We start from the raw sequence: 14102 nt of genomic DNA, 5'->3' as shown, positions 1-14102 counted from the left end.
GCTGCAAAAATCGAAGGAAGATAAAAATGCTGGAGAAACTCAGCAGGTGAGGCAGCATCTATGGAGAGAAGGAATAGGCGACGTTTTGGGTCGAGACCCTTCTGATATCAACCCGAAACGTTGCCTATTCCTTCTCTCCATAGATGCTGCCTCACCCGCAGAGTTTCTCCAGCATTTTTGTCTACCATTGGTCCTAACATGGTCATGTTTCATGTATCTTGTGTGTTATGACTGTTGGCAGACTGATTTCCCTCCTGGCATATAGAAATAAAGTTCTATTGTATTGTAACCACCAGACTTCTGTAGTCACCCTTATACTTGCTTTATTTTATCATAATGTGAAGTAGACTTGGTTTGCTACTTAACCTTGGATTCTATATCGATAAATCTTGGGATTGATAATATTGGTAAGAAAGCAGAAGGAGTCTATAATTAAACCAGGACAGGGCTGAGTGAGACAGGAGAACTACACAATTATTTTAAAATGTGCATATTTGACATAAAAAAAAAGACATTTCCAGCAATATGTTTATTTGCAGTTTGCTTGAAAACACATAGCCCCTCTCCGACTAACAATTAATAATCACAGAAGTTAAAGAACATTTTGTTCCACCTGGTATATAAAAATTTTTAATCCCAGATTCCAATGTAAGAGGAGCACTCACTGGATGGAATTATGGTGAGGAGTTGTCCATGATTAGCTTTCAAAAAGTGATAAAAAATGCATGATTCTTTTTCGTATGAAAGTAAATACGGAGCATCATTTCTTGATTAGTACAGGGGTCAGGGGTTATGGGGAGAAGGCATGAGAATGGGGTTAAGAGGGGAAGATGGATTAGCCACGATTGAATGGCGGAGTAGACTTGATGGCCTAATTCTACTCCTATCACTTATGATATGTCAATTTTTTTTCAATGTTTCCAAACGTGAAGATGGTGACATTTTAATCAGGATTTCGTGAGACTGATGTCCATTTTACTCTCATTAGATTCCAACAGCGATCTGAAGCCTGCCATTTACCAACATGTTGCTGTGTCTGGGTGCCTGGATAGCAATGAATCATACCTCACACTGGCTATGGAGGTAGCGTTGATGGGCATGGGTCAGCAACGAGTTATGCCGGAGGGACTTTACGCACAAGACAAGGTCTGCCGCAACGAGGAACAAATAATCTTCAAACTACAGGAGCTGGAGTTAGATGAAATGCTTGTACAAGTCCTACGTAAACAGTCCATTATCTTATTAGAAGGTAAAGTAATCATTCCACAGTGGTCGAGTCTTTGCAAAGGAAAGGAGTTGCCAATTTCACGAGGAAAACAAATTTGAAAGGAGAGTGCAGTGAATTACAACATCGCCCCTTCAGCTCTGAAAGTGGTAGCGTAGGCAACAAAGCCGATGCATACACTGCCATTTGATTTTGTTACTCTCAAAGGTCAGGCAGAAATAGTGCAAAGCTTTGCTTTCTTTGAGGTTGTAAGTTAATTAGCTGCTTCAGGAGTTTGAATTTCTTTGATAAACTCTTGATCGAGAGCTGCGAGGCCAAGTTAACTTGTTCCATATTTACGCTGTTATTTAATTGACTTTTGACCTCTCCTGGGCATGAAGCTACCAATGAAAAATATATTCTACTCCATTGTATCTGTAGCACAGTAATCTCATAAAGCTGCCATGGTAAATTATTCCAGAAACTGCTACAAAGTACTGCTATGCATTTATTTCTGTTATGAAATTGACTTAAGATTCAAATAAAGGCCGAGGATTCAAAAAACCTCCAATTTCCAAATGTTAAAAAAACATTTTATTAAATTCTATACAAGGTTGATATCAGGGAAAGATCAGTGAAAATTCTAGCTTTTCCATCAAAGTTATCAAAGGCGAGGAAAAAATCTCCGGGGGAAAATGCAATCTTTCAATCTGTGTTTGCAGCAAGACTCATTTGTGGGAAAAGAAATAAGTGGAAGCTTAAGTATACCTTTCTATCATATAAACATCAGTGGTTATTGACAAGGTGTGCAAAGTCAGCTCTTCAGTCTCAAGAAATAAACTGTGCTAAACTGAAAGAAAAGTAACTGTCATGCCGCGCACAAATGTGTAAAATATAAAGTAATATATCAAAATAATGCACTGCGTGAAAGTCTATTGTATGTAAAGATATTCATCAGGACTTTCCCCTTTCAACCAAGTTGATGACGATTCTGATCATTTACAGGAGGTCCATTCAGTGGCCTGGGCGAAGTCATTCATCGGGAAAGCGTGCCGATGCACACTTTTGCAAAGTACCTTTTCTCAGCTTTACTGTTGCACGATGCTGACCTTGCATACAAACTGGCTTTAAGGGCAATGAGGTTTGTAATTTCATTCAGTTTTAAATTCAAGTAGTGGATGTATGCAACTTGTAATGCTATTCTGTAGATTATTGTACTCTTTGATACAAATTCATACTTTAGACTTTAGAGATACAGTGCGTAAACAGATCCTTGGGCCCACCGAGTCCGTGCCGACCACCGATCACCCCGTACACTAACACTATCCTACTCACAAGAGACAAGTTACAATTTTCACAAATGCCAATTAACCTACAAACCTGCACGTCTTTGAAATGTGGGAGGAAACCGGAGCACTCGGAGAAAACCCTCGCGGTCACACGGAGAATGTAAAGAGTCTGTACAGACAGCACCCATAGTCAGGATCGAACCTGACTCTGGCGCTGTAAGGCAACAACTCTACTGCTGTGCCATCGTGCCGCCCTGTCATGTCGGCAGCTCCAACCAATCCATCTTGCAACTACTGTAAATGCAGGCGAATTGGCTGTATGGAGATTGCCATTATCTTGTGAACGTGTTTAACAGTAGTCAGTAGTGACTGCAAGAGAGTTGCTATAGATGTGATGGCTATTAATGGCTCTGGAGGCCAAGTCAGTGGATATTTTTAAGGCATAGATAGATTCTGGATTAGTACGTGTGTCAGAGGTTATGGGGAGAAGTCAGGAGAATGGGGTTAGGAAGGGGGAGATAGATCAGCGAGGTTCGAATGGCAGAGTGGACTTGATGGGCCGAATGGCCTAATTCTTATGATGTGATCTCTGTAATCTGGGACATATGTTCTTAATATTGTCAATTATTATGGAGGAATATGAGTGCCAATGATTACAATTTTGAAAACATATGTATTTTCTCTCTGTCCCCTGAACATTCTTTGTCTTGGCATTAACTGTGTGCAGGGTAGGTGGATATAGAGATGGGTAAAGAGGTGCAGGAATAATCCAGCTGGTTACATCTTTCTTAAATCAGAAGAAGTGAAAGGAGCCCTGCTATTTAGAAGCTGCATCTGGGGACCATTCAGCTCCCAAGCATCTGCTCTGTTGAATCCGTAACCTCTTTATTTATCCTCGGGTTCCCTGAAGCCCTGTACCGGGCATGCTGCCAAGAGATGTAACAAACACGTGGACATTATTGCACTGAATGTGGGAGGAACTCATGTTATGTCAGATTCTCCCTGTGATTCTCTCTCGTCTCTGGATCCCAATTGGCCATCCTTTGGACACCGATTTTCCAGCACCCTTCATTTGGACTAAATGCAGCCATGTGATAATGATACGACAATGCACCCCTGGTCCGCTAATGACACCACTCCCATGTCTCTAAAGCACCATGGAGTGCCAGAAACCTCAATAAAACAAATTTTGGTCATTTTCAGTTTTAGAGATACTGCGCGGAAACGGGCCCTTTGGCCCACTGAGTCCGAACCAACCACCAATCGCCGCACATTAACACTATCCGACATGCACTAGGGACAGTTTTACACTTATACCAAGCCAATTAACCTACAAACCTGTGTGTCTTTGTTGTGTGGGAGGAACGCAGGTCACGGGGAGAGCGTACAAACTCCGTACAGCTAGCACCCATAGTCAGGATTGAAACCTTGGAGATGCAGCTGTTTGAAAAGTATCATTCACTGACACTATAAACTGACCAATACTACTGCCCCCTTAATAAAATGTAAACTGCATGTGAGTGGAATGACCTACCGACCCATCCCTGGATCCCACCGTCTCCCCGGTTTCCGACCCCACTCCTGACTCGCATTATTTTTGCAGGTTACCTGTTCTTGAGTCCACAGCACATGCAGGCGATGTGTCCCACCCTCACCACATTGTTTCAGTCGTACCCAGCCGCTATCCTCGGTGGTTTACTCTTGGGCACCTGGAGTCTCAACAGTGTGAGCTGGCCTCTACAATGTTAACAGCTGCTAAAGGTGAGAGTGCAAACAAGGAGGGACTTTATTGCTAATACAGTAAACCCACGCAATAATGGACCTCAGGGGGGGGGAACGGGGGGGTGGAAGGATTGTGCCCGTTATTGTCGATTGTCTATTATAACTGAGTGAAGGAGGGAAGAGTTTAACCCCAGGCCAGGAGGGCAGTAATGTGGCATTGGTGAGAGGGGGGCAAGGGTTTAAACAAGCAGGAATTCACAAGCCAGGGAGCCACAGACGAGCTTGGTACGCCAGGGACGGGCTGGGTACACCAGGGACAGGCTGGGTACACCAGGGACGGGGTACACCAGGGACGGGCTGGGTACACCAGGGACGGGCTGGGTACACCAGGGACGGGCTGGGTACACCAGGGACAGGCTGGGTACACCAGGGACGGGCTGGGTACACCAGGGACGGGCTGGGTACACCAGGGACATGCTGGGTACACCAGGGACAGGCTGGGTACACCAGGGACAGGCTGGGTACACCAGGGACGGGCTGGGTACACCAGGGACGGGCGGGGTACACCAGGGACGGGCTGGGTACACCAGGGACGGGCTGGGTACACCAGGGACGGGCTGCGTACACCAGGGACGGGCTGCGTACGCCAGGGACAGCGTCAGTATGCCAGTGGCAGGCTTTGTATGTTAGGACCAGGCTGGCTACACCAGGGACAGTCTCGGTATGCTAGGGAAAGCCAGGGAGGAGCTTGGCATGCCAGGACTCAAACCGTCTTCGTGCTGCTGGGGGGCTCTCCGTACACACAACCGGTGACCAGCTCTGGGTAACTGATGGAAGTGGGCGGGATGGGGGGGGGAGGATGGGCGGTGCAATGAGAGCCTCGATCTGCTAAAACCAGAATCCGCCGTGTGAGGTCCGTTACTGTATTACTCATCGTTTCTGAGCAATGATAACATGGAGGTCTACCATTCCACATAATTCTGCCACCCAGCCAAACCACAATGGGGAAGGCATCATGAGGAAGCTAAGGATAATCCCACAAGAAAGTGGGCAGGTGCCACACTGGTTTGCTGAATGGTTATACTGCGGTTGCAAAGGTGCAAGACGTTCGGGAGTACGGTTCGGTGTTGGGAGAGAAACAACAATTAAAAAATCAACCTTTTTGAAAAAGGGGATATCTCAAATGTGCCATTCATTTACATCACATATTGTATTTTGTGCCAAGCTGAATTTGCTTGTGCAAGGTTCCCCAAGAGCTCAGGAGCAAAATGTTGCTGCTTTTGTGTTGGTAATGGAAGAATATTGTCCAAATATTTCAAGTTAGGAGGTGAAATCTGCAAAGTTTCTAAATCTCATAATGTTTAACTATTTATGCCGTGAGAATGTTGGAATATTTATATTTATATTAAAATATCTTCATACCTTTAACGGCATCCTTATTTAATTATTTGTATTTTTATATCTTCGCCGTACACTCAATGTGTAAAGTTCTTACCGAGCTTACACTATGAATGGTGTTGAATGATTGTTCAAATTATGCCACATTTTCTGGATCAAAGAGAATTCCCCAGATCCACGTTTATGTGTTGGCTGCTCTGAGGTGATGACACTCTTGGTGAGAGATGAAGAGCACCTGGGCGATGGCACCATGTGGGACAGCCTCTCATTTCTATCTTCATACTTAACGCAGATGATTGCATGAATATCCAGTCTCTTGTCTAAAGGAATTACTTTTTGTGGCATCACCAATCTAGATTGTTACAATAAAATGAAGTTTTAACAGTCAGCATCTAAAGGCAATATCTTGGGGAGATCAATGTTAAAATCCACAGAACTTTTTCAGTTTAGTTTAGAGATACGGTGCAGAGAACAGGCCCTTTGGCCCATCGGGTCTGCGCCGACCAGTGATCCCCGCACATTAACACTATTCTACACGCGCTAGGGACAATGTACATTGATACCGAGCCAATTAAACTATAAACCTGCACATCTTTGGAGTGTGGGAGGAAACCAAAGATCTCAGAGAAAACCCATGCAGACACAGGGAGAACGTACAAACTCTGTACAGACAGCACCCGTAGTCGGGAGCGAACCTGGAACTGTGCTATAAGCGCTGTAAGGCAACAACTCTACCGCTGCACCACTGTGACGCACACTCTTTGCTTTAACTCTTTGCTTAATGTTACCACTTGGCTCAGTTGTAACACTGAAGATAATTGAGATACATTTTCTGTTTTATGTGTAAATATAAAATGGTTCTTCACCCACTTTAACTTAGTAAATCTTCAAAAACTCTTTGTATTTTTATATCTTCGCCGTACACTCAATGTGTAAGTTCTTACCGAGCTTACACTATGAATGGTGTTGAATTTTGTTAGGGACATTATAGCCACATTTTAAGGAAAAAAGAGAATTCCAAAGATCCACAGTTTATGGACACCTCTACACATGAACAAGCTTCCACAACATTTTTGACTGCGTAAAGTCCGGCGTGCATGCATATGTTCATTCTACGGACAACAGAAATAGTTTCCTCTTTTAGGGATTCTTTCTTTCTCATCAGGTTTTGATGCCATTTGCATTTTCTGTTTTATTACAGGGAAATATTTATTGGGGTGGAGGGTGTGAGGAGGTTATAAATAGACATTATGCAGATATGGACACACTGCTGGAATGGTCAACAGGTGAAGTTTGATGCAGGGACCAGGTTTAGATAGAAAAAATGAAAATAATTAATATAAAATATTTGACAAAGTTAAAAAAAGTAAAGAAAATATGAATTCTGGTTTTATAAAGTGAGGCACACCAATCAAGAGTTACAATACAAAGTACTGGAGTAAACAGTCAGCAGGTCTGGCAGCAATCTCCAGATATGGAGCCCAACTCGTTGAAACTCCAGCATTTTTCAGTTTACCTTTAGTAGATACCAGCATCTGCAGTTCCTTTCTGCACATTTTGTCTCCTCCACTGGAAAATCTCCTCAAGGTAATGCCTACTTTGAAGAGGTTCTCCTCCTCTCTCTGACGAGAGTTCTGTGAGACCCTCTCTCACTGCTCCCCTACTGCGATTCCAGAGATGCTGCCTGACCTACTGAGTTACTACAGCACTTTGTGTCTATCTTCGGTATAAACCAGCATCTGCAGTTCCTTTCAACTACAAATAGTATGGTGACCCGCAAAAGAATCAAAACCTGACTTCAGTCTGAAGAAGCGCTCTAACCCGAAAACTTCGCTACCTTCTCTGCATGGATGCTGACTCACCCACTGAGTTTCTTCAACATTTGTCTACTTCTATTTTACCACATTTGCTCAGTTCTTAAACAAAAGGTAATTGAGATACATTTTTAATACATTAAGTGTAAATGTAGCTGGGATAAAGCATCAGGGAACCTAGAGGAGGAAATTTCAATTGTGTGTTCAAAAGGAAAACTCTTTGTCCATCCATGTTATTAATAACCATAGTGCAATTTAGCTTTTGAAAATAATTTGTTAGGGACATTATAGCAGATTTTTAAGGAAAAGCAATCTCCACAATATGAACAGCCAACTAATGGACACCTCTACACATCAACAAGCTTCCACAACATTTTTGAAGTGTAAAGTCCGGCGTGCATGCATATGTTCATTCTACGAAAGAAACAAATTTACAGGGCTGCAGTAAAAAGTCTGGATTATTATTGCATAAAGCCGGTATTAACATGAAAGGCCGAGTGGCCTCCTTCTGCACTAGTATCTATTCTGTGATTCGTGGACTGATGAGTAATGGCAATTAACTTATTCTGACTATTTACAGGGGATATGTTGAGGTTGCGGACGGTCCTAGAAGCCATTCGGAAGAACATTCATTCCTCGTCCTTGATATTCAAACTGGCCCAGGATGCATTTAAAATAGCTACTCCAGCAGACAGCCCTCCAGACATCACGCTTCTCAATGTGGCCCTGGAGCTTGGATTGCAGGTAAGTTCACCACCGTTTCATTCTCGCCCACACGTGAGAGGGCAAGTCTCAGGGCGGCAAGGAGGGGAAGTTTTCTAACCATGGTGATGTGATTCATTACTGGAGGCTTGGAAACAAACAATTTGTCTTAAACCAGCTTTCTGAAATCTGGAGAACTTGAAATGACCAGCAATGGAATAGGAAAATAGGGAACAGATATGCCCCCCTTGGGTCTGATCCATCGTTCAATAAAGTCATGGTCAATCTGATTTTTAACTTTCAATTCATTTTTCTGCTCAATCCCTATAATATTTGATTATCCTAAAGTTGTAATACATATCCATCACTGTCTTAAATATTCTGAATTATTTAGATATCCTAAATACCCTGGGACAGAGAATTCCAAAAGTTCACACACCTCTTGAGAGAACAAATATTTTTTGGGCCATGGATGAACTACAGTTGATCACAAACTACTGCTAAAAATCCTGCATTCCAGAACAGGGAGGATGAGGAGTCTGTTGATAGGAGCTTCTCTCCCCCTTCCTTCATCCCAGCGTGCCCCGTAGTTTAGACTGCCTCCTTCTCTCCTTCGCTCCATAGATGCTGCTGCACCCGCTGATTCTCTCCAGCATTTTTGTGTACACCCGTAATTTAGATATCCCACTGTGGAGAAGTTAAGGCACAGAGCACTCTAGCTCCAAATATTTCCCTCACATGCGACCTCGGGAGCGAGGAGGACTGACGGGAGCAATGGGGGACCCAGCGGAGGGCCGCAGAGAACAAACAGAATAAGGAGGGACCCATTGGGGAGGGGGGGTCACCAAGAACAAAGGGGGACCCGGTGGGCTGGGGTGGTGGGATTCAAAACTAAATGGGGACAAATCTTGGTCTGGGACTGATACTAGAGATTGTGGGTGATAGGAAGATGAACTCATCCACTGTATCTGCTTTTGTACAGGTGATGCGGATGACTCTTTCGACCTTGAACTGGCGGCGCAGGGAGATGGTGCGCTGGTTGGTGACCTGTGCTACAGAAGTTGGTATGCAACGTAATCATTTCAATAAATTTTACACAACCTGCAATTATCAATGTTATCAGTGCCAGGTTCACCATTCATTTGATTTCAAGAATAGCGATTTCCTTTCAAGATATTGCAAATTGCAAGATGTTTATCTAATTGTAAATTGTTTTTTAAATTAAAAAAAGTCTGCATTATAATTATTTACTGCGTGTCCACAATAAAAACCTTTCCCAGCTGAAATAGCTATCGCGACAAAATGCTCCATTTTAATAACCATGACATTATTCGTTAAAACAGATGAGAAATAAATGTTTGGACGAATTTGGCAGATCAGGCAGCATCTGAAGAGGCAAAGGGATGGCCGGTGTTTCAGGTGCATCAGGACTGAGAGTGAAGCAAAAAAGGGTTAGAATATAACAGGGAGAGGGAGGGGCGAGACAGAGGCTGGTAGATGACTACAGATAACTGTCCACTGTTCTAATTGTTAGAAAGAAAAATAAGATTTCACCCTTCTCTACCCCATACATGTGCCTTTCATCTATGTGATTTGTTCCCTGTGCACTATCATTATTGCACCTCTCCAATTGCTGATCTGCTTGCAGAGAAGAGAGTGAGTTCTGCATAAAAACATACACTAACAGAAGAAGGCAATGAAACAGGGGACAATTTAATAGCTTAATATAATTTATTAAATATTAATAACATTGAGAAGCAGTTTGGCTGTATATAGAGCAGTTTCTCGTTTCTATAGTAATTCTATTTTCTTTTCAAGTGTTCCTCTTGTTGACCTGTGAAGGCCAGAACGTCTCCTGGCCTTCAGTTAATCTATTTAGGAAAAAGGAAAATATATAAATGATGTCCATGCATTCTGGAAGAGGTCTCTGAATGATTGAAGGTACAGTTTACTTACTGTTGTGTCTTTCCATTCCTTTCTGTTTTGTTTAGGAGTCCGAGCTTTGGTCAGCATCCTGCAGAGTTGGTACACGCTCTTCACTCCAACCGAAGCAACTAGTATTGTGGCAGCGACTGTCACATCGCACAACACCATTCTCCGGCTGAACTTGGACTACACGCAACGGGAGGAGTTGGCAAGCTGCGCCCGTACCCTTGCTCTTCAATGTGCCATGAAGGATCCACAGAATTGTGCACTGTCCGCTTTAACACTGTGCGAGAAAGACCACATTGCCTTTGAGACGGCCTATCAAATAGTTATCGATGCAGCCTCTACGGGTATGACCTATTCCCAGTTGTTTACCATAGCTCGATATATGGAACATCGCGGGTACCCGTTACGGGCCTTCAAACTTGCCAGCCTCGCCATGACCCACCTCAACCTAGCCTACAACCAGGACACCCACCCTGCCATCAACGATGTTCTTTGGGCGTGTGCTTTGAGCCACTCTTTGGGTAAAAATGAACTGGCTGCCATTATCCCCTTGGTTGTGAAGAGCGTACAGTGTGCCACGGTGCTATCGGACATTCTGCGGCGGTGTACGATGACGGCGCCCGGTCTAGCGGGTATACCGGGCCGGAGGAATTCTGGTAAACTGATGTCAACTGACAAGGCTCCTCTGCGTCAGCTCCTGGACGCCACGATCGGCGCCTACATCAACACCACTCACTCACGCCTGACGCACATCAGCCCGCGGCACTACGGGGAGTTTATCGAATTTCTCAGCAAAGCCAGAGAGACGTTTCTGATGGCGCAGGATGGACATATACAATTTGCTCAGTTCATAGATAACTTAAAACAGATTTATAAGGGAAAGAAAAAACTAATGATGCTTGTCCGAGAACGCTTTGGCTGATGCACTATTTATAAACTTTTGTCGTTTCCAATTTTTTTTTGTTCAACTGTGATCTTGTCTCTTAGGAGTGGTACTCGGTGTCTTGGCACAACCAGTGGAGCCAGTCTGCATTTATTTCACCATTAACCAGTGTACACATTGTTCAGTAATCTCAGCAGTCACAAGAGAAAAAAAAAACTGTTCTGGCACATAAAACTCAAGGATTGTGGAAAACAAAGTTATACAATGTCTCTTATGTTTTAGAAGTGTACCCACTAAACCAAATCCTAGCACACAAGGCAAATACCTCTAGCAAGTTATCTTATTTCTCACTAGTTTTCTCTCTCGTTCTGTCCTTTTTGTTCCCTATCTCTCTTGCCCCGTTCTCCCATAGTCAGCTTTAACCTCCATGAGTTGCCAGGTTTTTAAAGCAAAGGAAAGAGTATGCATTTTTTTTTAAAGAAAAGATTATGTATAAGCAAAGCAACACTAAACCTCGCGGTCCACCAAATCAGTTTAGTGAGATGGCTTACTCGCACGTGACCATACGCCGTGTGTTTTTGTGTGTGTGAAGGTACTTCAAGAAGAGACCATTCTCAGGGATGCTAAACAAAAGTAGCAAAAGCATTTATGAAAACTGTAAATATTATATTATATGTGTCTATTATTGAAAGAATTGTAAAGTATATTAATTTATAATTAATATTCTATGTCATTAATGGGATACTTGAAATTCACTGTGGGCTGGAAATGTTTTAACAGGAGGGAGACTTCAGAGCACATTTCTCAGGTTACCCCCATGCTGTGTGTATGTATGTAAACGAGTGAAGGAGATGGCATCTCTATGCAGAGCTACTTATGTACTGTCTCCTGGGTATGAACTGGTTCCCAAGAGCAAATTGGGCATAACTTTTTAATAAGTTTTATTCTTAGGAGCTGAAGATTAGGTGTAGATAAAATAATTTGGTCTTGGTACTTTATGAAAGTACACGCAGGTATTAATAACACTTGCCTCATACCTCTATTGGGACAATATTTTGTGGTTAAAAAAAATATTATTTAAAAACAAAAAGTCATGGGTGACTGTGAAGTAATTAAGCTGGTAGCACTCAGTTCCATTGGTTAGATCTTGCACGTGCAAACACCTCTTGACGCTAAATAAACCGTGTTTCTTAACTCTTATCATGTTCTAATACCACAGATAATTCAAAAGAAAAGTTATCAAAACGAGTGTTTCAACTTAAAAAGCTGTTGCCTTTCCAAGTCATTCAAGAAAGAAAGTGTTTTAATTTTTTTTCTTCTCTGTTGTGTTCCTGCGTCCAATGTTTTTTTTTTTCTTTTTTTTACAAATAGCTGCTTCCCGTTAAACAGTTTTGAGAAAAAAATTGTGAATCTTGTTGATCCGGTTACATTGCAAAAAAAAAAAACTTATTTTGAATGTCTTTGTGTTAACTGTACCAGTGTCAGTTTGTCATAGTTTTAGGGGAAAAATGCGCTGATAGAGAACGTTGACTAGATGTACCTATTGTTGAGATATGGAAAAAAAAAGTGTTTAGTAAATGTTGCCTCTCTCTGCGCTACTGAAAGCTTAATTCAGTATTGTTGCCACAAAGTATCTAATTTCATCAACAATTCATTTTTGTGTAACCCCTTGATCTGATGCTTAAAAAGACAAAAAAATACGAAATTTAATACTATTTATGTAATGCTACTACCATTTTATATAACTGTGTCAGAAATTTCAGTGCTTTTTTAATGAATAAAGTGTGGAACACAACTGCAGTTCTAACCTGCTCACTGTGTTTGCCTGGGGCTTATTTGACAAAGAAAGTGATTCTCCCAGCACCTCCCTGCACAGACCAGCTTCTGTGCATATTAAAGATATGAACGGGAAACAGGCTGACCTTGCATGAAGATGATATGTTACAACCAGCTCTCTCACTGTCAAAAGCAATTTAATGAACTATCACCTGTGTTGTCTGAAGGTGAGATTCTTCACCAGCATCGTGTGAATGTCAAAGAGTACGTTTTGAATCTGTTTGGAAATCTCTCCAAAACACAAGCTATCCACTCATATCTTTTCATCATGACATCGTCTCGAGTAGGTGATTCTCACAACCCGTTCTTGTCTATAATTACTGAATTCACATATTTGTAACATTATTATAGCAACATCCAAATAACTCCGTGGGAAGTAAAATTCAAACTGAGATTGATTTTATAATAAAAATCTGAGGAAAAGGAAGTGTCCTGAATGACAATATTGTAAGTAATGCCATTTGTCCTCTATTTGACTTGCACTCAGTATGTCCAGCCACACGTTAAATCCTTAAGGTAGACACAAAATGCTGGAGCAACTCAGCAGGACAGGCAGTATCTCTGGATAGAAGGAATGGGTGACGTTTTGGGTTGAAACGTCAACCCATTTTTTCTATCCAGAGATGCTGCCTGTCCTGCTGAGTTGCTCCAGCATTTTGTGTCTAGCTTCAGTTTAAACCAGCATCTGCAGTTCCTTCCTGCAACATTCAATCCTTCACACACATCTTGAAGCTAAATCTTACAAGCTGGATTAAATAAAGTTATTTTGCAAAAGGCAAATGTGTAATAACTTTGAACCAAGACCCTGGCATTAAATAATAGACCAAGCTTGATGCAGAAATCTTATGCATCCTCATTTTCTCCACCATCCACAAAATAACTTAGGCTGGCTTTACAGGCAAGTTTATCTTTAAATAACTAACAACTTTTCTACGATGAGACAGACAAAATATGCAATTATTAGTATTATTTCTTTTAGTGGTTTGTCAGAGGCAAAATAATCCAATATTAATTTATTTGAAATGAAGTTCTTTTTCCAACTTCATCTCCAAATTGTATCAGAAAATATGAAAAAAAAGCAAGCTAGCTACCTTTTGCTGCTTAAACTACTTATATAAAAGCTTAGAGGGTGCATAAACAATTGATGTGCTTTTTTGACAATCTGTAAATAAGTAAACTTATTTTCATCAAATAATTCACAATATCAAAAATGCACAAAATATTATTTATCCAGCCTCTAAGAATTTATCCAAGTAGTTTCAGACCATCCGCATAACAGTCCATTTAATGGTTTTAGATAGTCCTAATGGCACAAATGGGTA

The 14102-nt window shown here is 41.9% G+C and overlaps 1 protein-coding gene across 2 annotated transcripts in view; it reads left to right on the top strand.

Moving 5' to 3' along the window:
* zswim5 (zinc finger, SWIM-type containing 5) overlaps positions 1–12756 on the top strand; it is a 216825-nt gene extending 204069 nt beyond the window's left edge. For both annotated transcript variants that reach the window (XM_055641632.1, XM_055641633.1), the window contains 6 exons: positions 989–1249; positions 2210–2345; positions 4097–4254; positions 8008–8171; positions 9112–9193; positions 10121–12756. In XM_055641632.1, the coding sequence (XP_055497607.1) occupies positions 989–1249; positions 2210–2345; positions 4097–4254; positions 8008–8171; positions 9112–9193; positions 10121–10983 (1664 nt within the window). In that variant the 3' untranslated portion in view covers positions 10984–12756. The remainder of the gene's footprint in view (positions 1–988; positions 1250–2209; positions 2346–4096; positions 4255–8007; positions 8172–9111; positions 9194–10120) is intronic.
* The last annotated feature ends 1346 nt before the right edge of the window (positions 12757–14102 follow it).

Source organism: Leucoraja erinacea, chromosome 10 (genome assembly GCF_028641065.1).
Source record: "Leucoraja erinacea ecotype New England chromosome 10, Leri_hhj_1, whole genome shotgun sequence".
NCBI classification, from domain to species: Eukaryota; Metazoa; Chordata; class Chondrichthyes; order Rajiformes; family Rajidae; genus Leucoraja; species Leucoraja erinaceus.
Note: the sequence above shows the minus strand (reverse complement) of the source record. Positions and strands in the feature narration are given on the sequence as shown.